Raw genomic sequence first — 25,732 nt, forward strand, 5'->3', positions numbered from 1 at the left:
TGTAGAAAAGCCTTTAGAATCATTTGTAAACAACAATCTCTCCCCACTTGTCTCTAGTCCTTACAAAGGTAAGATAATTCTAGTATGGTATGTGAAATGCTTTTGATATTAGAAGAAAATTATTTTTATACTGGCCAGCCCTCCCTGATATTTACAACAATTGATACCAAAATAGTATTCATTAAGGAATATGATGGTATAATCCTGAGGTAAAAGGAGGCTGTAATAGCAGATGAATGAACAGTAGTTATGCAATCACTAGTCTGGCTATGTCTGGGAAATAAAAATACCATTCAGACAGTATGAGTCAGAGGACTGTGGCTTGAGGAAACCTTCCTCTAATACTTCCTTTAGTAGCTGGTATTCCAAATGGATTTTTTGTTTGCTATTACCACAATTTTTAAACTTAGTATACATGGATGATATAAACATATTTATGCTTGTACTCAAATATTTTTGAGAAGCATCCTAAAAGTTTTGGTATATGCTCACAAAACCAAGGGTCCTTAAATTTATAGAAGGCTGATGAGTAAACATTCAGTTAGAAGACAAATTTGTTTGTTTGTTTTTAACTCCACGGAAGTGGTATAGGAATGTGAGCTATCGACTGTTAAAACAATTCAAGATAAATACTAAAACTAGAAATGAGAAAAAAAATACTCTGGATTTAAGGCATATTAAGTGCAATGTCTTAATTTGTATTATTTGGCTTCTTAATTTGTTATTACTATTGGCTCTGCCTCTATCATAGTAAGTTGATCTAAGTTTAAATCTACAAGCCTTTAGAGTGTGTAATAGATGTACTGTATCTGGCCTCCCAAACTAGTAATAATAGAACACAGAATTTAAGGTCTCTGGGAGCTAGCTCATTATCTAGGGGGAGATTGAGGCACGTGCACTGAAAACAAGAATAATATTACCATGCATTTGAAAATCTTTGTATTTACATTTTAGGGAAATGTAAATTCAGTGAATGGTTTAAATGATTTTTGAAAGAAGAACATTCTCTAGGCAAATTTTAGAGATAATTATGGGTGTGAATTTTGTCAAGGACTTTGGGAGTTTTCATGGCAAAGTGAAAGGAATGAGATAAAAAAAAATTAGACAGTTGTGAGTTAATTGAATGATGGATGGCAATAAACCATCTTTTGATTATTTTAGAAAGTTACTTGGAAAAGGCAGCTTCGGGTTAAGATTATCCAAATCTAAAGAGATACTGTAGCAGGATTTCAATTCATGAAAAATCTTGAATGCCAAGCAGGGGACGAGAATTTGAGTCAACAGGTAATGAAGAATTAGTAATATTTAACATAATCTCCAAAGAAGAAAACCACATATGGTAATACAGCATGTTTGAGAATTCATGTTCAAAGTAAATCACAATTTTGGTTAGGGGGGGCAGAGGCGTGTATCTATCAAAATCCTAGAAGCAAGCTTCCTCAAAACCAGAGTTGCAATGGTGGTCAAATCCACTTTCTATCACTGATCTATTTCTAGTTAACTTTCCCATATCTAATTAATTTCTATTTGACAAAGTGCAAAGAGGAGGAAACAGGCTCATAACAGAGCCCAGCCTTGGGGGACAAGATAAGGACTCTTATTTTATTCTGATTGACATAATAAACCATGGAAGATATTTCAACAAAGGAGTTAAATGATCAGATTTAAGAATTAAAAGATATAAAATCTTTTATATCTGATATACAGTAGACTCTAAGGAGACCAGTGGAAAAGTGGGAACATCAGATGGGAGTCTATTATAATATTCAGATGGACTGTGGTGATTTGAAGTAGGAATAGTCAGGTGGGGTTGAGAGACTGTCAGGTGGAGCTCAAAGGCATTCTGAACATAGGGTTGACAGGATATATGTGTGGCTTTGATTAGCAGTGTAAGAAAAGATAAGAGTTGGCTGCCTAGATTTTTACCTGAGTAACTGGGTGAGTTACCATTTATTGAGATAAGGAGATTGGAAATTGAAGGAAGTTGGAGGGTGGCTGTGGAGAAGCCTTCTAGAAACATTTTTCTAGTTAAGAAGGGAGGGGGGTGGGAGGATGGGTTAGCCTGGTGATGGGTAATAAAGAGGGCACGTTCTGCATGGAGTACTGGGTGTTATGCACAAACAATGAATCATGGAACACTACATCAAAAACTGTAACGTATGGTGATTAACATAACAATAAAAAATTTTAAAAAAAGAGGGGAGGGGAGAAAAGGTTTTATCTTAAAAGTTAAATTGTTAGGATATTCTTTCTATATTCACTCGATTGAGGCCCATTTGTAACTAAAAATTATTATTCTTAGAAACATGGCTCTCTTTGCCAACATTTTCTCCATCCAGTGTGGAATAGAAGATGAGAAAGGAGTGAGCCACAAGAGGAGATCATCAGCAAGCCAAATTTCTTCAATTATGAAATTAACTTGTACTTGCTGAGGTTATGCTGCTCTAAAATTCCTTTATGGTTATTAAAAACTAGTATGCATAACTTTTAATAGTTTAACTCTGTAGTTTTAAAATTTAAAAACATAACATATCCTCAGCATATAAACATTTCAACTTGTGTTTGGACATTTTTATTTGACTGAAATATACACAAATAATTCAGAACAAGTGTATACACCAGCTAACCAGTACTATGCTGCTGAATGAGAACTACTCATGAAATTTGAACTGATTTTGACTCCTGGCTCTTCCATTAGTTAATTTTCTAGTTGGGTTATTTAACTTTCTGACTCTCAGTTTTTTTTACTTGTAAAACAGAGATGATGATGATGATGATGTTGGTGGTGGTGATGTTAATAAGTGCTTAATATGATTGCTACGTGGATTCAATGATAATGTGTATATAATGCACTTAGAAGAATTTCTGGCACTGCTAATATGCAGATGGAAATGACTACTACTTATAATACAATTTCACATTAATATTTTAACAATAATATAATTAAAAAATAAAGTTAGAAGAGATAAATTTGTAATATTATACAATTTTATATAATACCAAATAGCATGAACTAGGGAGAAACCTAGAGCATATAGAGAAACTAGAATAAATATTTCTATGTATATATGTATGTATGGCTATATCTCTCTATACACATATATACATATGTATGTATAAACATATACATATATATAATATTATATATATATCACATGCATAAACGTGCACATACAATCATGTTTCCTATCAACTCAGGTGGAAAATTAGTTTTTCACTAAACTTTCCTTTATAGATGGTTAGATAAACATTCTATTTTTAGAATAGTATATTTTACTAGTCTTGGATGATTTAAAGTAAAATTTTTCAAAGGTGTACACTAAAACTCAAGATAAATCATGTTTTTCAGTAAAATGTCAGTGCTTTATAAAATTACAAGATTATCAAAAGTATTGATTTTAAATTAGCAAACACATTCCTATAAAAGAAATGGCATAGCATAGAATGGCTATCTTGCCTTTCTCAGATTTAAAAAAAAAAAAAAAAAAAACTTTCCTGCCTGACAATAACATTCATTTTTTACTTACAAAAATGCTTTTAACTTTTCTAAATTTACAAATGAAAGATAAATAAAAAAGAAAATAAATGGTGCCCAGGAAACTTCACTTCTGATCAGAGAAAAACCATTTTCAACATATTATTGTATTTCCTTCCCAACTAATATTTTTACACATGTGTGCATATGCATGTGTGCATATATTCTTAAAAAGTATCTCTGAAAAATAAAAGGTTTTAAGGGTTATTATTTTATTTTATTTTTTGAAATCATAACAATAAAAAAATGAAACAACTACATGAAACTTGTCCCTCAAAAAAGTAATGCATTTTAAAAGCAAATTCTGTAGTCATTGTTTGATTTGTATTGTCTTCTTTATAAGTTATAATCGGATGGTAAATACATCTGAAAACTTAACATTTGCAAAGAATGTCAACAGAGAATTTATTCTTTATCTTGGCAGAAAATGCCAGTAAAAACTTGAATTCTGTAATGAAAATATCCTAAAATACATATTATTTTTGTGTCAGGAAATAAAAATGAATCCAGTTCAGAAAAGGCTCTTCAACTTTAAAAAACTGATCAAATTTGTGCTGTGCTGTAACAAGATTAAAAATAGAAGTGAATATGTATTTCCATTCCACCTCTATCTCTAGTAAACAGTGATTTAGTCTAAATTTTTTATTTACCTTCTAGAAAATATTTTTGTACATATGAACCTTGCCATCTATGTAGTATAAATACAATATAGAGATGCTGTGTTTATCTGCACAGGCTCCCAAAGATTCATATTAAACTAAACATGACAATGCAAATATTAAGTGATTTTAAATCTATAATTTAAGACCTTTCTTCCTTATTACTAGTTCCATTTTATATAAAAAAGGGAAATCACAGGTCATTCTCTACTTTTAAAATTGAATCTGATGCTACAAAACTCCGTGCCTTAGTATTGAATGTGATATTTTTGATACCTATATCAGCAAATTGTCTCAAAAAATAAATTAAGGGATTTGTAACACACTTTAGCATTTATTCTTTAATTATAACTGCCTGACTTTTGACAAAACCACAGCAAGGGAAAAAGAATTCAAATGTGTTATCACTATCTAGCAAATATCATGTCTATATATATATATTTAAATATTCGCTTAACTGTAAAAGACATTTCTAAGGTCATGTCCAATAATAAAAAAGAATTTGTTTATTGTCACATTAGCTCTTTATGTGTCATACTGAATCATCAGATTCCATTAAAAAGTTGAACTTTTACATTAAATCTTACAGATTTTGTTACTTGCTGCACCATTATTATAAAGCCTCCAAATAGGATATCAAATTTTTAAAAATTAATTTTTCCAGCATTATTGAGATATAATTGACATATAATATTGTATAAGTTTAAGGTGTACAAATGTGTTGATTGGATACAATTACATATTGCAAAATAATTACCATCATAGCTTTAGATAACACCTCTATCATGTTACATAATTACCATTTCTTTTTTGTGGAGAGAACATTTAAAATCTGGTCTCTTAGCAACTTGAAGTATATTATACAATATTATTTACTTCAGTCACCATGCTCTACATTAGTTCCCCAGAACTTACTCATCTTGTCACTGAGCACTTGTACCCTTTGATCAACATCTCCCCATTTCTCCCACCTTGACCCTAGAACCCCACTCCACTCTCTGCTGCAGAAAATAGTATGGAAGTTCTTCCAAAATTTAAAAATAGAACTATCATATAATCCAGCAGTCCCACATCTGGATCTAAATATATCCCCAGGAAATAAAAACAGGATCTCAAAGGATATATCTTTAAATCCAAAGATGAGTGAAACTTTCATGGGAAAACATTCCAAATTAAGTGACTGTCCATGTAGTGTGTCATGCCCCTTTGACCCATGAGACTGTGGAATGAGTAGGGAAGTTACTAGTGATACTAGTAGTGGAATGTCTCGGTTAATATCTCAAAATTATAACATCAGATTTCTGAATTTCCTTTCATTTTAAAAGGAAAAAAACTATGACATGTTTATAGAGTTATTAAGTCATCTAGAGTGGGGGCTGGATTGAAAATCAGCCTTAAGTATAATATATAGTGAGAAGACTGTGTCTAGCCTGTCTGTGTCAGAGTAGTTTCTTTTTGTCCTCTTTGACAAGTGAATGAGGACGTGGGAGGAGATACAAATGAACCTGACTAGGTGAATAAAATGTTTGTAAGTTGTGGCATTTCTTCCGATGTAGATGCTATTGAATATTTCGGTAAAAGCATTTCCTACTGTTAGAGAGAAAGACCTCCCAGAAAATTTCTTCTCACAGGTGATGTTCACCTTTTATAACACAAAATAATATGTGGATATATGTATATATATTTTTCTGCTTCATATATATATTTCTGCTTCATATTTGATTGTAGATAAGATGGATTTTGACTTTGTGACTCTTGTTTATTAGCAGTGATTCGAAATCAGAAAAAAACATTGTATTTAATTGCTGTTTAAATGTGTATACTATTTCTAAAACTTTTTACAGAAGATTTCTATTACAGTGTAAAATGTTATAAATTTGAGACACAGATCTCATTTATTTCTTAATCCTTTGACACTTAGCCCAAAGCCCCATATATTGTAACTCCCCAATTAATATTTGTTGAATAATTGCAGAACAGAAGAAATGAATAAATGGCAGATATTGTCCTAATGATGACTATCTCCTTATCAAACACCTAATTACAATTAGTATTTGAAGTTGATTACATTGTAAAAATAACCACACAGTGCTCATCTGAATCTGTTTTAGAGAGACCAATCTACTGGAGATTATAGAATCTGGTTTCTAGAAAAACAGATTTGGGGCTATTAGAAAATAGTTTAAAATAAATTATAAGATGATGTATTTTATTATGTAGTCTATATCCATATCATATGGTGTTTTGTTTGTTTGTTTGCTTTTGTTTTCTCATCCAGGAGGGTTATATGACTAAGAACTGCCTTCTAAAACTTTCAAACATTTTGTTAGAAGGTGATCTTAGATTAGGCTTTCCATGTAGATTATCTGAAGATATAGTCAAAAATGTCTGCTGCACCCCTACCTCTCACAAGCCTAACATTAGCACACTTTTTTTTTTTTTTTTTAATTCATTGTTTCTTTTTTAGACACACCATTACTTTGAATAAGCAAGTTTGGATGGATGACCCAGGACAGTGGAGTGGACCAGGGCTTTTGTTTATAGTCTGTGGGTTCATCATTGCAAACAAGCACATGGACTAGAGTAAAAATGGGACTAAAAAGCAGCCTGCATTCTTATAGCAAGCTATGTGTCCTAGCATGGAGTTTATTCCACCCAGAAGAGAGGCATTTTTCTGCATTTGCACAAAGGCATCAGCCCTGAGTTGGGGAATGCTTTAAAGGAAGAAGACCCTTAAAAAGGAGCATGTGGGTGACAACATATCATGTTTTACTCTTGATATTTCTCAATTTTGCCAACCACTGATATAGCTTGATTGAATGTCTTTAAAAGCACTTTTATTGCATGTTATCAGCCAAGTAAACATTTGCTGATGCAGAGAATGAAAAACAGAGTTTCATTCTGCAATGAGTGCAATAGAAAGGCCATAGGGCATTTCTTAATGTACATCTTTATCAATGCTTAAGAAGCCAGCCTTAATATGTGAGCATAGCTTAGGAACATCTAGTCTAATTCCTTCTTTTGAATATTTCTAACAGGAAAAAACTCCCACAAACTCCACTTTAATTACAATGAATGGCAAAGGTCTCACAGTGATAAGGCATCACAAACAGGCTGGTTTTTATTACACACAAGGGGATGGTCGAAGGCATGATAATCTAGGGAAGAAAGATGGTTGCTAATGTTTACATACTTAGCTCCCACTGGCATTTCACCCGCTTGGAGGTTTGCACTGTCCCTCTTAATCTGAGAGAGTGCATCCAGATTCACAGTAAGACCTCAGGGAGAGCCAGATGATGGGGCAGATGGCAGATGACTAATTTGGCAAGGCTTGATAAGTGGAAATTGTTTGCTTTAATTGCTTGTCAAGTCCAGTACCTACATTAAAGTTAAGGACCTAGCACTTGCACATAAAATGAAATACTACAAAGTAAATAAGAAGGATTCTGTGTAGGGGAGTGGTAAGGGGTGGGAAGAATGATTAAAAAATGCTGGGAGAGATTTGTGGCAAGACAGTGGTAAGGGGAATATTATTTTATCCAAGAACAGATGACATGAATGCAATTTCTAAATCTGCAAAGTCTTTCTATTATGTTTTTTCAGCTTTCAACATAGGAATTTTATGAGATGTTATTTAAGAAAAATACAATAAAATAAAATGTTTAAAGGCAGGAAAACAATGAGGAACAGAAACTAAGAATTATATGCAAGTAGTTACAAGTCAGCTTTTGATGATGCATATAATGCGTTTAAAATCATTTGTAATTATTTTAATTTTACTAGGCTAATTTTTGAAATATAAGATGGAAAAAATTGGACATGTTATAAGAATAACCTATTGGGAAGACTAATTAGGGTAGACTACTCACAAGACATATTCATAAACAGGAGACAATCATGTATAATTTTTATATCTATCATTTTTTTGTCATCACCAATGAGATGGTTTCCTTTTGCAATATAATTTAACAGTTTAAACATCTTTGAGGGCATTTAAAGACTATTGTAGGTAAACAAGAGAGGTAAAAGATCAATTAAATCTTAGATGGATCAGTATATGTAGTCTACTGACTTACCTTTCATCAGTCTGTGCTATAGAATGCCTGTCTTTCCTAGCTACAACTCTATTAGTGAAGGTCTACAATGCCAAATGTCCTTTTCATTTGGCTCAAGTATCATTTAGAAAATGTTTTCGTTAATTTCAGCAGCTTCTCTGTTTTGTTATTTTGGGAGTCAGTAAAATAGTGGTAGAAAACGGATTCAGAGAGTACACTACAGGGTCACTGATTTTTTTTTAAAGGTACCAAATTTTTACATTGAAAGATATTTTATTTCCAGCTTATATAATGTAAGCTACAAACCAGATTTCCTATTTTGGCATTAATTTTTTTAATACCTTTAAAGTTAGTTATAAAGAATACAAAATTTCTGAAATATAAACCCATTTTCTTTATTTATCATTTTTGGGCATGATTTTTCATAAAAGGACCAAAGCACAAAATACCTGGAAAACAATATAATAAGAATGTTTTATTAAATTCATACAGGAACATATTTAACTCCATCAGATACATAAGCCAACTTGAGTGTGTGTGTGTGTGTGTGTGTGTGTGTTTTAATTTATACTCAATAAAATTTAAGTTTTAACTGTAGAGATCTAGGTAATCACCACCATGGTCAGTATGCAGATAGTTCTGCCATCTCCCAAATTCCCCTTGTGATCTTTAGTCAGACCCTCACTATCCCTCTTCCCCACCCCCTAGCAACCACTAATCTGTTCTCTATCCTTGTCTTTTTACAAGTTTTGTCTTTTTACAAAATGATGTATCGATAGAAACATATGTAGCCTTTTAGATTGTATGTAGCCTTTTGAGTCCTGCTTCTTTCAGTCAGTATAATGCCTTTGAGAATTTTCCATGTTGATATATCAATCATCTGTTCATTTTATTGCTGAGGAGATATTCATGGAATGTATATAGTTTATCATTTCACCCATTGAAAGACTTTTGAGTTGTTTCCAATTTTTTGTGAATTTGAATAGAGCTCCTATAAACATTCATGTACCTAATTTTCTCTTCCTTGTGATTTTAATAGCATTCTTTTCTCTACCTCGCTTTAAGATTATAGCACATAATACATGTAACACACAAAATATGTGTTAATCAGCTGTTGATGTTATCAGTAAGGCTTCCAGTCAACTCTAGGCTATTTATTAGTTAAGTTTTGGGGGAGACAAAAGTTATAAGAGGATTTTTGACTGCATGGGGCGTCAGTGCCCACATTGTTCAGGGTCAACTGTACTTCTGATCAACTGCTATAAATTCAAGATTCCCTCCTCGGGTGCCATTAACTTGCTAGAGCAGCTCACAAAACTCAGAGAAACATTTTACTTACTAGGTTAGCAGTTTGTTATAAAATTATAAGGCAGGAATAGCCAGATAGAAGAGATGCGCAGGGCAAGGTATGGGGAAAGGCTGGGAGCTTCCAAACTCTCCCGGAGCATCAACACATGTTCACTGTTAACCTTAAAAATAAAACTGCCTGTTATTTTACTAGCAAAATTGGGTTTATTTGGGAATAGCAGAGAATTGCAATCCAGGATGAGCAGGTTGCTGTAAAACTATGTGAAAATCCCCTCATGTACACATTTTTATGCAAACATAATTCTTCATTTATCTAGGGATCTACAAATGGGTCATTTGGTAAGTGTATGTTTAATTTCTAACTTTGTAAGATGTTGCCACAGTGTGACTTCCTCAAGAGCATCCAATGAATTCAACCCGTTACATAGTGTAGAGTAGATTTTAAGTAAATATTTTAGAAATAAATTCAATCACAGATTTTTTTAGCTGGAGGAAACATAAAGATAGCTTATTTGAGAAAAGAGAAAATTGGAACCAATGAGAACAGAATAATTGTTCAAGTTTACATGGCTAACAAGTGCTGGAGCAGTGGAGTCCCAACCTCTACTTTCTTTGTCCAGTGCTCATTCTTTTAGATCAGACTGATTGAGTACATCACTGTGCAAGACTTATATTTTAATTTGCTTTAATATATTGCATAATGTGCACACACTATATACTACCTATTTGAATAAATGGCAATAGCTAACATTGAGCTCTGTCAATGAGTCAGACATTGTGCACAGCAAGTTACACGTAGAGATTGATTTAATCCTCACTACTGCCTATTAGATGGTGGTTGTTATTATGTCCATTTTACACAAGAGGAAATAGAATGACAGAGCCTGAGTAACTTGCCCAAGATTAAATAGTAGGCCAGTGATTGAGCTAGATTTTATGCCAGACATCTGGCTCTAGGCCCTGTGTTCTTAACCCCTAAACTGGGTTTATTATTAAAAATGGTGCAAAATCTTACTTTATAGATATAGAAACAGAGACTCTAAATAGTGAAGTTACTTGACGAAGTTCAACATTCAGCTTTTAAAAATGGAAAAACCAACATATTTGATCCTGGCTCAGTTGCGGTTCTTAGTGACTCCAAAGTCCATTTATTTACTCAACAAATATTGACTGAAAGTCTACTATGTGCCTGCTCTTTTAGGTGTTGAGCAGACAAAGGGATTGCCTCCTACACAGCTTGCATTGTAACGTAGAGACATATAATAAACAAGTAAACAAGCAAAATGTACAATGCAATTTCAGATAGCAGTAAAACAAAAATAAGAGAAGGCGAAGAAGATAGAGCATGATGTATGAGAACCTGCTACTTATCTTAGATAAGGCTATTTTGAAGGAGTGACATTTGAGCAAAGACCTGAATACAGGTTCTCCCAGGCCATGTTGAAAAGTTTGGATTTTATAATAAGTATGATTAGAAGCCAATGAGCATTTTCAGTAGGGGAGTGATGTGAATGATTTATGTTTTTAAAAAGATCATTCTGGACTCTGTGCGGAGAGTAAATTAATCAGGACATGTAGGGAATCCAGGAAATCAGAAAGGAGCCTACTGTCAAAGTCGAGGGGAAAGATAAGAGTGACTTGTATTAAATGACTATAGTAATGGAAGTGGCAAATTTGGCTTTATTTGCAGATATATTTTGAACATAGGGCTGCCCAAACTCACAATCTCTATGTAACTGTAATAGCACTCATTAATAGTGACCCAAAATGTTGGCTACTTCATAGTAATAATAAAAATAAATAAAATAAATTAAATAAAAATATTTTATTTTTTGAGACTTACTATAGCTCCAGATTTTTAAATGCCCAAGAACGTGCATTAAACTAAAGCATATTTATTATGTTAATGCTTCTGAAAAGGAAAGTACTTATTATTAAATCAGATAGAAAAATTAGAAAATTTATCAGGTTACCACATATGTATTTTTTATGCAGACAGTCCCTGAATCATTCCCACACAATGTATGGCATTTATACATATATATTTATATATTATCACTCATTGTTTCTTTACTATGTATCTTGTACAACCACATTTAATCAATATATATATTTTTCCAGGATACTAGGTCAACAGTAGATGCTAAATAAATAATTATTCCTTTCTTAATTCATATCTCATATAGGCATTTGATTTGAAAGTTAGGCAAAAATTTGATTCATTGGTTGATTGATTGCTTTTACTCACTTGTCTATCTTGTGTAGTAAGTGGAAGGCTAGTTTCCATAGCCATAACAAGCCTGGAGGCAGCAATTGATTTTTAGTATTAATATGGATATTGTTAATGTTTTGTCATTCCACTTCTAATGTATTTTCCCCCTGAATCAGACAATTTTGTTAACCTGCCTTTGTATATTGTTACAAGCTCCTCATTATATTCCTTTATTTTTTTTTAAAATTTTATTTATTTATTTGACAGAAAGACAGCGAGAGAGGGAACACACACGAGCAGGGAGCCCGATGCGGCACTCGATCCCAGGACCCTGGGATCATGACCTGAGCTGAAGGCAGATGCTTAACGACTGAGCCACCCAGGCGCCCCTCAAGCTCCTAATTATATTCCTAATTTTTTTACTGAAGAAGGATTATGTAGTTCACTCACTGTGAGAAATAGATCTTAAATCAAGAGGAATAAAAAGCCCATGTTTGCAACTATAGCTACATTTGAGGCAGAATCAATACCAAATAGAATCATTGGTGATTTCATTATGGCCTCACATACAGCTCTACTGCTGGAGTTACGGTGGAATGAAAACTCTAGGAAGCCCACGTAAATTCAGGATTTTTGAGGCTTGAAGTATTATAGGTTTATACTTTAAGGACTTCATAATAGTGTTGGCAAAAGGGACTGAATTTTGTTAAACTTGTTTTGGCTGGTAAGGAAGATTTTTTCAATTCTGTTTGATAAACAACTTTGTGAAATCAATGAAACTTAATGGTTTAAGCATTGTCTTGTATACATTGCCTGATGGTAAAATCGATTGACAAATGGAAGTTGTGAGGTTTCCTTCAGTGAAGGCTTCATGAAGAGAAACACAAATGATTTTTATGCATCCGTCCAAACTAGTTCTCTTTAAATCAAGTCTGCCTTTCAAGATGAAAGTTATGAAGAGCATACTAGTCATTATAAATAGCAGTTTGAATCAAAAATAAATATATAGAAAAGGCTCCCTGAGACAAAAATTTTCCTAAATTGAACTGTGTATAGTAAAAACTCCAAATACCAGGATGTTTGGAGAATATTCTAATTAATGAGATTTTCTGTTTATTGGAGGATTTTTTGTTGTTGAAAAATATTTCTAAACATACTCATTCCAATAATATGTTTTCATATGGTATATACAAAACACAGTTGATCATTTATTAAACAATGGAAACTTTTCTGAATTGAGAATTATTTTCTGAATACCAGTTATTGTTTTTATAGCAAGTATATGCATATTATTAAATGATAATCTGTTACAAATCACTGTGCTATGTAGCTCAGCAAATACAAAAAAAAAAATTAATAAATTGCACCACTCTTCAAAGAGTTTATAGCCTTTGTGGGTTTCTTATGTAAAGAGATTATTATAATAGTAGTTAATAACTAATAAAAATTTCATAATATATAACTTTTTTCATGTATACAGGATGAGAAACATGGAAAAATACTTAGTTATTACAGTTATATGAATAAATGTTTCTTCCAAAATCTGTTTAAGTTTCTACAGAAAAGATCAGAATATCTAAATATTTTAGAAAACTTTTCATTTGGATGTTTGCATATTGATTTTTATATATTGATATTAATGTACAGGTTTTATTTCCAATTGAAAGAAACTTGTACAACATAAGTTGTATATAAGTTGCAATGTGGCATTGTATATATTTTAGAAGTAGTGCAGCAAGTTTATTAATCGATGTATAATTTCCCCATCAGTAGTTGTATTAAAATATAGGCTTGTTCTCATTGGAATTTAAAATAATTGAAATCTATATTTCATAAACCCATATCATAGTACCTTTTCTCAACAGACATTTTACAAGTTCATAAAGATTTTGTTGTAAATTTGCTAGGAGCAATAAAATAAAGATTATGGATTAAGGGTGTTTCCTAGAGAGTCTCTACAGTATATTGGGGAAAAAGAAAAAGGCCGGACTTTGATATTGGCTGATAAGGATCATGTACATGAATCAATCACTTCTTGTTTTCCTTCTTATGTTGAATAATATTGTGCTTATCAACAGAAATTCATTTTTTCTTAGTGCTTATTAGTCTTAATAAGTGAACCTCCCACAGAATCAGTAAAATGTTCAAATGATCAAGAATTATTTTTTTTAGTTTCTTCAGAAACAGACTCTTAACTATAGAGAACAAACTGATGGTTACCAGAGGAGAGGTGGGCAGGGGAATGGGTGAAATAGGTGATAGGGATTAGGGCCCTTGTAGAGGCATCTTGGTGGTTAAGTGTCTGACTCTTGATTTTGGCTCAGGTCACAATCTCAGGGTTGTGAGATTGAGCTCCGCATTAGGCTCCATGCTGGGTGAGGAGCCTGCTTAAGATTTTTTCTTTCCCTCTCCCTCTCTCTTCTCTCCCTCTCCCTTTGCCCCTCCCCCAACATTTGCACAGGGGCTCTCTCTCTCTAAAAAAAGAAAAAGAAAAAAAAAAAAAAAACAGGAGGGCATCTCTTGTGATGAGCACTGGGTGTTATATGTAAGTGCTGAATCACTAAATTCTATATCCAAAACTGATGTTACACTGTATGTTAACTAACTGGAATGTAAATAAAAACTAAAAAAAAAAAAAATGATTTTGTAGTTTCATTCTGAATTGAAGTTAGTCAAACAACCAGACAAAATAGTAAAAATTACTTAAGGTCTAAAGCATATAACTTAACTAGAATTTAATCCTTCCTCTGTGTAATATTTTAGTAGCTATAATCAAAATTCACCATTATCTTTATGTTAATGATAATAAAGCAATGTAAAACCTTAATTGTTTGAAAACCCTGGTTCATTTTAGCTCATTTTTCAGCAAATATTTAGGGTGTGTCCCTAGGTCTTATGGGCTAAGATGGTGGTTCAAGGTTTAGCCATCCCATCCCCATTCCAGGCAGCATATTGGAGGAAGATGTGAAGAAAAGAGGCAAAGTCAGCTCCAGCCATGTTTTAAATGAAGTTCTGGCAAAGTGTCATACAACATTACCTCCAAGGGAAGCAATGAAATGAAGTCTTTATTTGGGGTGGCCACATGCCCAGCTGAAGGTTGTGTAGTTTATTACTCTGGAGGAGGAAGAGAATGGATATTGAGGATTCCAGAAGTCTTTGCCTCTGTCCCTAGCACTGTACAAAAACTGCATTCTCAAAGGCAACAAATGAAATCCAGCATGGTGTGTGTGAGACTTGGCACTCACAAAGGGAGAAGGTGGGGGAGTAGCTTGGAGGTGACAAGCTGACAGGACCCTAGAGAGAGGAAATGATTTTTAATATTTCTTTATATGTTAGATTTCAGAAACAGTCTAAAGATTATGTATTGGTTTTCTAGAGCTGCTGTAACAAAGTACCGCAAACCATAAAGCAACAGTACTTTATTCTTTCACAGTTCTGGAGGCTAAAATTCAATATCAAGGTGTCAGCAGGGCCTCTGCGACTGGGTAGAATCTTCCCTCGCCTCTTCCTAGCTTCTAGGGATGGCCATCAATTCTTGTCATTCCTTGGAGTGCAGCTGTATCTTTTCCTCTATAGTTGCATGTTTTGTTTTGTTTCTTGCACTCACCCCCACCCCCGCCGCTGTGTGTCTTTGTGTCCACATGGTATTTTCCTCTTCTTAGAAGGAGACTATCATGGGGCGCCTGGGTGGCTCAGTCGTTAAGCATCTGCCTTCGGCGCAGGTCATGATCCCAGGGTCCTGGGATCGAGCCCCACATCAGGCTCCCGGCTCAGTGGGAAGCCTGCTTCTCCCTCTCCCTCTGCAGCTCCCCCTGCTTGTGTTCCCTCTCTCGCTGTGTCTCTCTCTATCAAATAAATAAAATAAAATATTAAAAAAAAAAGAAGGACACTATCATATTGGATTTAGGACTTACCCTAAGGTCTTCATCTTAACTCAATTACATCTACAAAGACCCTGTTTCCAAACAAGGTCATAGTCACAGATACCAGGGGTTTAGCTTTCAGTACATCTTTTAGAAAGACACAATTCCACTTTTAAAAGAATATTTCTAGATAATTTACTGTTTGAGGAACTTTAGACATCCAGACAAGAAAAGGTTATGGTTTTTTTGTTTGTTTTAGCACTGAGCTTCCCTATGGTCAAAGGCCTACATTATTCTTCAAGACTTTTAGATTTAGATTTTTGTTATTTTTGATGTGTTAGTAGGCAAAACAGTTGTTAAGATGGTCTTAATTATTGGAATGTGTCCATCTAGATATTTTTTTTTCCTTTGTGTATGGAAACCCATTTGCTTGGAACCCATTCCCTTAAATACCACCAAAGCATTTGTGTGCCTAACATATAACTGTTCATATGCCCTTATTACACAGCTCTGTTCTCTTCAAAGTTTACACTTTGTAACTTGCCTTAATTTGGATATATTATGTAACTTCCTCAAAGATTATTTCACATCCATTTCAACTTTCCATACTATTATTACAAGATTCATAATATAGGTTTTTTTTCAGTCTATTGAAGATGAGTTGGTGTATTAAATGATAAAGATATTGTGTAGGTAGATACAGAAACCATGAGAAGTAATAACTAAAACTCCGACTTCTGGAAGACAAGGAAAATATCAACATAGACAGAAAGTAAAGAACACACATGTGTGTATACTCGGTGCTCACCTGTGAACAGACTCAAGATCCACGCTGTCAAAGAAGGCAGACTGAGATCCTTTATATCCATCCATTATACCTTAGAATACTAATGAAATATACAGAGTGATGACCCAAGTGATATCAATCAAAGCTCATATTTTGTAACGTATTCTGTTTCTAGCATATGTTTAAAATGTATAGACTACAAATGTGATTGTTTTAATTTTCACTCTTTGCTCCATTTCTTTGGAACCCCTGCCTTCTTAGTCTCTGTACTTCGTGCATGCAATTTAGGAATATAAAACTGGTATCACTTATTTGTCTTATCTAAAAAAGCTGAACTCACAGAAACAGAGTAGAGTGTGGTTACCAGGGCCTTAGGGGTGAGGAAAATGGGGAGATACTGATCAAGGGTACAGACTTCCAGTTATGAGATGAGTAAGTTCTGAGGACCTAACATATAGCATGGTGTCTATAATTAACAATACTATATTATATACTTGAAAGTTGCCAACATAGTAGATCTTAAATGTCATAATAGAAAAGAAATGGCGATTATGGGACAAGATGAAGGTGTTAGCTAATGCTATGGTGGTAATCATTTTACAGTATGTAAGTGTATCAAATATATCGTATACCTTAAATTTATATGCTGTTATGTATCAATTATATCATAATATAGCTGGGGAAGAATAAAAGCGAAGATATTATATCTACGTAGTTTATGGGTATTAATGACATTCAAAATATTTTAATTCGGGGAAACAAAGGAGAGTGTGTGGGTTAGAGAGTTCAGGGAGACATTGTCATTGTGCATGTCATGGAGAGGTTATGTAACTTCCCCTGTATCTTCTTGTCTTGGCAGTGTGTGCAGGAACAGAGAACAAGCTGAGCTCTCTCTCTGACCTGGAGCAGCAGTATCGAGCCTTGCGCAAATACTATGAGAACTGTGAGGTAGTCATGGGCAACCTGGAGATAACCAGCATCGAGCACAACCGGGACCTCTCCTTTCTGCGGGTAAAGCTGCCTCTTTCTTTCTCTTCTCTTCTCTGTGAGTGGACAGTGGTGTCACAATGCATAAAGACAGACCAGCTTGCTTGTACTTGAGGGTGATGCTCTTCTGCCCTGCAGGGACCATGACTGTAGGCAGAAGATAAGAGTTATCAAGGCATGCCTAGGAAAAGAACAAGAGTAACAATGCCATCATGACTGACACCTTGAGTTCAGTGCAGTTACTGTTACTCTAAGACTGATAAAAGATCCTGTCAGCCTATGGTACATGATATCCAGCAAGTCTGTTTTTTTTTTTTTTTTTTTTTTTTCTGATTTGCAGGCAAGAGGAAAACTGTTAGGCTGAGGACTAGGAGAGTCAGAGGACCAATCAGATAAGAATGGGTAACTTTAGTAATCTCACTTTCTGTCCCTTTACTGTCACTTTGGAAATTTCAGACTACTCCATATTACCATAATAAGACTAATATTGTTATCTTTAGAAGAAAAATGACATCTGTTTTTGAAAACCCACAAATTAGTTAAATTAGATACAGGGAATTATAAGTACTTATGTAGGTTGATATATGCATACACATAAATGCATATGTGTATATATAAAGTTACTCAGAGACAACCAGTCCTTTTGCAAACTTGTTTTGGCTCTCATTTACATCCTTAGTCTGTTAAACAGACTATCAGTGCTTTGTGGCTTCAGTTTCTTATGTTTTGCTTTAACCAGAATAGGTAATAGGAAAATCTGAACTTCAAAGAGATATGGTCTTCTGCATAGCTATGAATTTATTCTTTATATAAGAACTATTATGTATTTTAAATAACAGCATCCCTCTAATAGATTTGATTTTTTCAGTAGTATTTACACATTTCTTAGGAGTACTGTCTTGTGTAAATCAAGACAAAAGTGTCTCAAATACTGATACAGTAGACTATTTGGGATATAGTGAATTACTTAAAGAACTATGATAATTTAAATAATTCTGCACTTAGATAAGTAGTAAAAAAAAAGGCAATGATTTTTAAATACTTTGAATTTACAAAACAAATATATCTAGAAGGGTTACAACCTCAGAAAATAAAACACTATGAAGCTTATGATACCTGTTTATAAAAATGACTATCATGCTAGGATCAGTATAGGGACTGAAGGTATTTCCGTATTCTGCTGCTTGATTAGCAGAGCACTGGTTCTATGAATTATATGTCAAAACTTTTTAATAATTATGAAATTTAGTTATGACATTTTTGTTTATCAAAAGTAAATAGTAAAAATTATCTAAGTTCCAGAATGTGAGAGCCTTAGAAGAGCTTAACACTTTTTTTTTTTTCTTTTTTGGACTATTGTTTCAAGAAGAGAATACTTGTAAGCTATCCTAAAATAGCCACTTCAAAGGAATGCATCATTAGTTATTAAAATTTGTTTACAAGCTTCTAACCTGTGTTCATTACTTTCAGATAGATTTTATTCTTCAACATCAAAATAAGATTTTGATGGCATATGAGCTGATTTGGTTAGAAATGCCAAGAAGCTCAATGATGTGACAGAAAAGGAAAATTGAGGTCTGAATTCTGAATCAGGGAAAAGAAATAGGTTAAATAGTTTATTCAATCAGAATAATATGAGAAAATTATAAAAGGCAGTCTAAGATCTTTGTTTTTCTTCTTGTGTTTTCTTGGCTTTGCTGTACATGGAACAAGATTCCACGGGCTTAACAAAAAATAGTCATGGATATTGTAAATGGCAGTCTTTAAAATAAGCAACATAAAATGTTATGATTATTATATATTTTATAATTTTAAGATTCTTAAGCTCTTATAAGGTAAAGAAGAGAGTGATCAAAAAATAGATCCAAGTCAATTTTGTAATATTTAGAAATAGGAAAGTAACCTACAGATCTTTGACCAACATGGTCTATATTGTTGGATATTCTACCTTTTTAAGAACCATTTTGAGTAAAAAGTAAGACAATAGAATAAACAGATTTGGGAAAGAATAAAATAAGTATGACCAAGGTTTCTACATGAAACAAGAATTAGTTGTTTCTTTAAAAAAATAGTTGTTGATACCTAAGTAGCATCTCTAAAAGTTCATGTAAACTTTGTACTACCCCATGATCATATCTTTATTGTTATCTACTGATGTAAAGATAGCTCTAATAGTTTTTTTTTTTCCTTACTAATAACACCTTTTTTGTTGTTTCACTTATCTGTTGTTCCTTTGGAAAATAGCCATTTCTAGTCATCACATATATGTATTCACTCAACAGATAGTCTTAGGCCAAGAATACAATAGCAAGTAATATACTGTCCTTGACTTCAACAATCTTGCAGTCTTGTAGAGGGTTACAGATGAGTTATACATAAGTATCGTGTATATATGTGTGTGTGTATGTATATATATATATAATGTATGCAATATGTATATATGCATCTATAAAAAATTATAGTTGCTAAGACAGAAATGAGAAGCCAGAATATGAATGAAGGTATGGTCTTGTCTTAATGGTAGGTGTGAGTGCTGGGCAAAAAAAGGAATGGCTAATTCTGAAAGACTCAGGAAAGATTTCATCAAAGAGGTGCTTGAATTGAATCATGAAAAGATGAATAGGGGCTTACAAGGTAGGTAGATGGAAGAGAAAGGCATTCCAATGGGTGTAATATAAGTGCAGGCTTAGAAAGAAGGCCTGAAGTCAGAGTTAATAAATGTGTACTTAATGTTTACTGCTTTAGATATTAGACCTATGCATGCAAATAAATCACACATCATTCTCACCTTCATGGAACCTATAGTGTAGTGTGGATCAAGATAAATTTGGGGATGGAATAAAATATTAAATTGGAGAGGTAGAAAGCCTTATACCATAGATAGGTATTCAGGGGACATCAGAATCCAAATAAGTTAACCATTGGGGCTTGGATAAAATCATCAAGGGGGATTGAAGATACTTAGACCAGAAAGTGACCCAAGGACAGACCTCTCCAGATGCCCCATTCTCTGTTTTTTGGTCAGGTCAGTGTTCTAACTACTTTTCTGAATGAGCCCTAAAAGGAGGCACAACTGGCTGAAATCTTCATTATGCTACTGTATTCCAACTGTACCTTAGAATATGGTAAAAGCTCTCCATTTACAGGTTTTCTCCACTATTCAAAACTTGCTTTATGTCACTTCACTTTTATGTAAGACCTACATGACTACCTGTTTTCACTAACCAGAAGAAATCTGAAGAGGATTTTCACTTTTACGAATGATAATTGCTTCTTTTCTTCATACCATTTCAGAGTAGGGAGGGTTTAATACAAACACTCTACTTTCAGAGAGCAGGGAAAAACTGTAATATAAAAATTTCACTCCAGATAACTACATTATGGTTCATTTGTGTTCTTAGTGGGTTCCCTCCAAAGTACGTAATCTGTCCAATATTTGGCTCATTATAATAAGTAGAGGGCATGTAAAGGAAAACTAGTTATTTTACATTATGCTAATATTTCCAATAAGTTTTGAATTGTATGAATGAGTAGAAATCTTGCATTAACCTATTCTATGTATTACATAGCCTTCAAATATATTGATATAACTGTAATTCACTGAGCAACTGCTTACAGAGGTGTGCAATTTCCCTTCCTCTCAGAATGACTCAAACCTATAATGTGTTTAGAGAGACATCATAGATAGGGATCTTAAATTTATTTCTGGAATTAATTTCTCTCTTTCAGAACATAGGAAATTACTTTTGTTTTTAAAAGATCTTTTATCCTTATTTTCTTCTCTAATTAGCAAGTTCATTGTATTTTGTTTTATTATTTGTTTTGTACGAAACCACTCTAATTTCTATAATTCATGAGAGCAGCTTACCTCAGTACCGTTTACCTCTTTCACTATCTGAATAGTCATGTCTAGAACAATGCCTAAAATATCATAAGCTTTCATTAAATATTTGCCTAATGGGTAAATAAATGAATATTTTTCATAAAACTTAATACTTTATAGATCACCATTTCGTGTATTATATGTTCTCTAGATGAATATGTCTACCTCTCCTCATGTTCTTTCGGTATGACATCACCACAGATCAGGTGTGTGGGCGTAAGACACCCACTGGGTCAATCAGAATCCCTTCCTGTGAGTTTCTATATCAGTTAATTTCTTGACCATTTGGGTACTAGAACATAGTCATGTTTTTTTCTTGTCATTTGTGTGTCAGAGAGGGCTGTGCAGACGGTAGAATGGAGCCAACACACTGAAACAGACAGAGAGCAGAGAAAGAGAGAATGACCATTCACCCCAAATTACTGGTGAGGGAATTTCCAGGTTCCGGTCTTCTTCTGATGACTGGTTGTATTACAGCCAGTAGTCCATAGGATACTCCTGGAACTTGAGAGTAACTTTGAAGTGATTTTCTCTTTTTTCCCTAAACTAGATACGTTTGTTTTCTTTTGTTAAAACCAAAATATCCCATCTAGTACATCTCTCAATATCCCATCTAGTACCCTCATAATTAAATCTACTAGAACACAGAAAAAGTACGCTTTTGAAATGAAGATGTACTTCTATATTATAAAAATAAAAAACCAAAACAAACAAAAAACCACCCTATAATGTTTTGGAGATACTTCCTTAATCTTTGTTAGATATATTTTATTGAAATGCTTTGAAATGCATTATTTTCAAGATGCTTTTCTTGTATCAACCTTGGTGCTTATCTATATAAGCACCTTTTCACCCAGCTTTGTTGTAACCTCCAAGTTTTTGCATATCTTCTTGGGGAAAAAAAAGTCTGGTTGACAATATTTAACATTAGACCCCTGAGACATCACATAGTTGGCTAGAAAAAGGCCCTAAAATTTATTTACTATGTACTTTATCACAGTCACAAGGTTAAGACATAATGGAAAACAGCAAGGCATAAAAATCACAGATTTTGTGTTATTGTCTTAGACTTTGTGAACTCTCTCAAACAAGGTGAAATATAGCAAATAATGGGAATGGACTTTTAGACCTTTTACCCTCATTAGAATTCTTGAGAGTTTTCTCTCCTTTGCCATTCCATTGGTCTTCTTTGCTACTGCTGGCATTCAATAACTCAACACTTCTAAAAAGTACATTTTTAGACCTACCAGTGTTTATATTTTACATTTATTTTCTCTATTTTATATATTCCCTTTAAGTAAATAAGTATTAGGTGCCAACAAAATGTAAAGCAGCGCAATACATAATGTAGCATATATATGAGAAGTATGGATACCTATCCTTAACCATTACTATAATAAGTAATAATTTGTAATCTGTGGCTTGAATTTAGTTGTGTGAAAATTGTTTTGGAAATAGTGTTTATTAGGATTATGAAGAGATAAATTTATTTTAACAATTGATCCATTGACCTTGGGTATTAAAAATATTCATAATTCATTGAACCTCTCTATGCTATAATGTAGAATAGAAGCCTTAAATCTTAATGGTTATAGATGTCTTTATTACTGAAAAATGAATACAAAATAAATTAATACATTAAGATATCTCTCCAAGTAGCAGCATTAATATTTTGTTATTGATAGCAAAAGGTGATGTCTCTGAAAAGTCAGAAAGTTTAGATTTTTAAAGTAAAAATATGTTTTAAATGTATATTCCCTCAGATGATGAATAACACATGTTATTATGGGAAAATAAATTTTATGAGAAAACTTTTTGAAAAAAATAGCTGTTTTTATTGTATATTTGGCACAGCGCTGTAGGGAATTTTTTGGGTATATAAGAAATAATGCCATCTAAAACTTTGTTTTTAAAAATAAAATTCCAGTATTATTTCTTGTTAGAAATCATATCAATAGTTCATTTTTCTCTACCAAAGAAAATGTTTATTTTTAATTTCAAATATTATCTTTGTCTTTTAGTTAATAATTAGTATCATATAATGTCATGGAGCTATCATCCTCCTTTATTAGGATATATATTGGATCCTTTATATATGAGGATGTTGCTTTACTACCACTGTCCATTGGACATGAAATTTGCATTGCTTTTCCAGTGCTAGTAATGGACCTACATTATTTCATTTTACACTCACACATAGTTCCTTTTCTGAGTAAGGACACATGTTTGCAGGAAGGCAGATAAAGCTGTAACTCAGAAACTACAAGATGCTGACTGGCTCACTGGAACTGAAGACCTTGGCTTCGTTAGCATAGTTCTGTTACAATATAATCAGGGATGATGCTTGGCAGTAATGAGTTTCAAGTTGCAAAGAGTAACTCTGCTTTCACCTATTCCTTAGCTGTTTTCAGTAACCAGTCAGGCTTAATATAAAATTCTGAAATATTTACATTTCAACCTACTTCTAGCTTCAGGGTCTACCTTTTATTGTCCTTTGTCAATTCAAAGCAGATGACCAGAATTAAATCCAGCAGTATAGGGAGTGGTTTTTATAATTGTATTTGTTTCCCATAGCCTTCTCATCCTCATTTAACTCTATCTGTGCCTCAGTTCAGCTGTCTGCTGCATAGCATGATTTATCAAAATGCTACATTGAAGAATTCATATTTAAAAATAAATAGGTAATTTACAAGGTACTTTTTTCCTTTGGGTTAGAAAATAATTTATTGAATAGATTTTTTTAAACAGTGGTGACCATTGCCTCTGTCTGGTTTTAGCTCATTAAATACTAGATAGAATGACTTGTGTGACAGAGATTGTGTTGGGAAGATTGATTGGAATCAGGATGAGAAAAGTAGTCCTATTTTAGAATCATAAAAAAATTGAAGAGGAAAACACCATTTAGATGAAACATCTATGACATAATAAAGTAGATCCATATTTATTATATTTTCACATTTACCTGAAAGATGATGTAAGTGCACTATTTTCTAATACAGTGTATCAATTTCAGCTGTGTACACATTTCATACTGCATAGTAAGGGAGAACAAGCCTGAATTTAAATTTTCCTGAATAACTTCCTAACATAAATAAGTGATATATTTGTAACTCTTTTAAATGGTAGACAAGTAAATAAGATTCCTATATCAAATATTTATATTCTTTTTTATGTATATATTATATGCTTTGGAATATAGATAGAAAATGTTCCAAAAAAGTTGTTCAGAAACTTCTCTATTCACAATATGAACATGAAACCTGTATAAAAGGGAGGAAGGGAGCACGTTTTATGGAATATTGAAGCAGAATGAAGATGACAAAAAAGAGCAATCTGGAATATGGAAATATTTGTTTTTGTTTTTGTTTTTTTAAAAAAAACACTACAATAAACCATAGCTAATTAGTTCTTCCAAGTAAAGTATGAGGTAGTTTTAGCCTCATAATTAAATCTACTGCAGCTTGGAGTTTTTTTGGGTTTTTTTTTGTTTTTGTTTTGTTTTTTAATGATTAATCTTGTTTTTTGTCATTTGGTGACTTAGAACCCCCTGCGGAATCTGGACAATATGCTTACTTTTCTAATGTTCACCATTTTAAGGCACGCAATTCATCGAAAATGCTGTGGCTTTTGTTTTGTCATTTTTTTTGTTTTGGGTTCTTTCTGTATGACCTTAAAATACTTTTTCGATCTCTTGGTTAGAAAAACTTTCCATATCAGGTCTGCCATTTCAAATGGCAGCCAAATTGGACAGTTACCAGCCCGAATAATCACCCATCAGGCCATTGGTGTAGAGAGAAAAAAAAGGAGCCCAGTAAGTATTTATATTCTTTAACTATTTACTCATTGAACATTGTGGTGTAAGTTTTTCTTTCCATGCCACTAATTGGGACAGGTGGCAAGAAAAGACTATGAAGTTCAATATCCAAAATACTTAGAATGAATCATCATCAGGTTCAAAGAAACTGCACCTTCAAGAAAACAAACATTGGACTAAGGCTGTTTCAACTCTTTACTTAATTTCTCTGAATTTCACGTGAAACTACATTTATGGTAAAATATAATATATGTGCTGTATTTTGATGAAGAAATCTTAGCTGATTGAGATGGGGAATACCAAAAGGGAAGTAGAATAACGTTTAAACATGTCTGTTGGGCCAAAGCAGACATTCTGGGTTAAATGGAATTTTCAAAGCTTTGATAGTTTCTGAAAGCTGCTTTAAGACTGTTAAATATAACACATATGCAATTTTGCATGTACGTATTTACAGCTGGCTTTTAAATTGAAATTTGATTTTGTACTAAATCTAATCATAGACATTGTATTGCATTTTAAAAAGCTATGCAATTTATACTTGGCCTAGGGAAAAAACAAAATTTCCTCAAAGGTTAAATACCATTTAATCTGAAAATATACATGACTCAAAATCCTGATGCTCTTCAGCA

General features: G+C 33.1%; 1 protein-coding gene across 4 annotated transcripts in view; it reads left to right on the forward strand.

The window, feature by feature from the left end:
• The window catches only part of ERBB4 (erb-b2 receptor tyrosine kinase 4), a 1,092,681-nt gene that overhangs the window by 400,608 nt on the left and 666,341 nt on the right, over window positions 1–25,732 (forward strand). For all 4 annotated transcript variants that reach the window (XM_032402964.1, XM_032402981.1, XM_032402953.1 and 1 more), the window contains exon 2: window positions 17,279–17,430. In XM_032402964.1, coding sequence (XP_032258855.1) covers window positions 17,279–17,430 — 152 coding nt within the window. The remainder of the gene's footprint in view (window positions 1–17,278; window positions 17,431–25,732) is intronic.

The sequence above is a fragment of the Phoca vitulina genome, unplaced genomic scaffold (assembly GCF_004348235.1).
Source record: "Phoca vitulina isolate PV1807 unplaced genomic scaffold, GSC_HSeal_1.0 scaffold1, whole genome shotgun sequence".
In the NCBI taxonomy this organism is placed as follows: domain Eukaryota; kingdom Metazoa; phylum Chordata; class Mammalia; order Carnivora; family Phocidae; genus Phoca; species Phoca vitulina.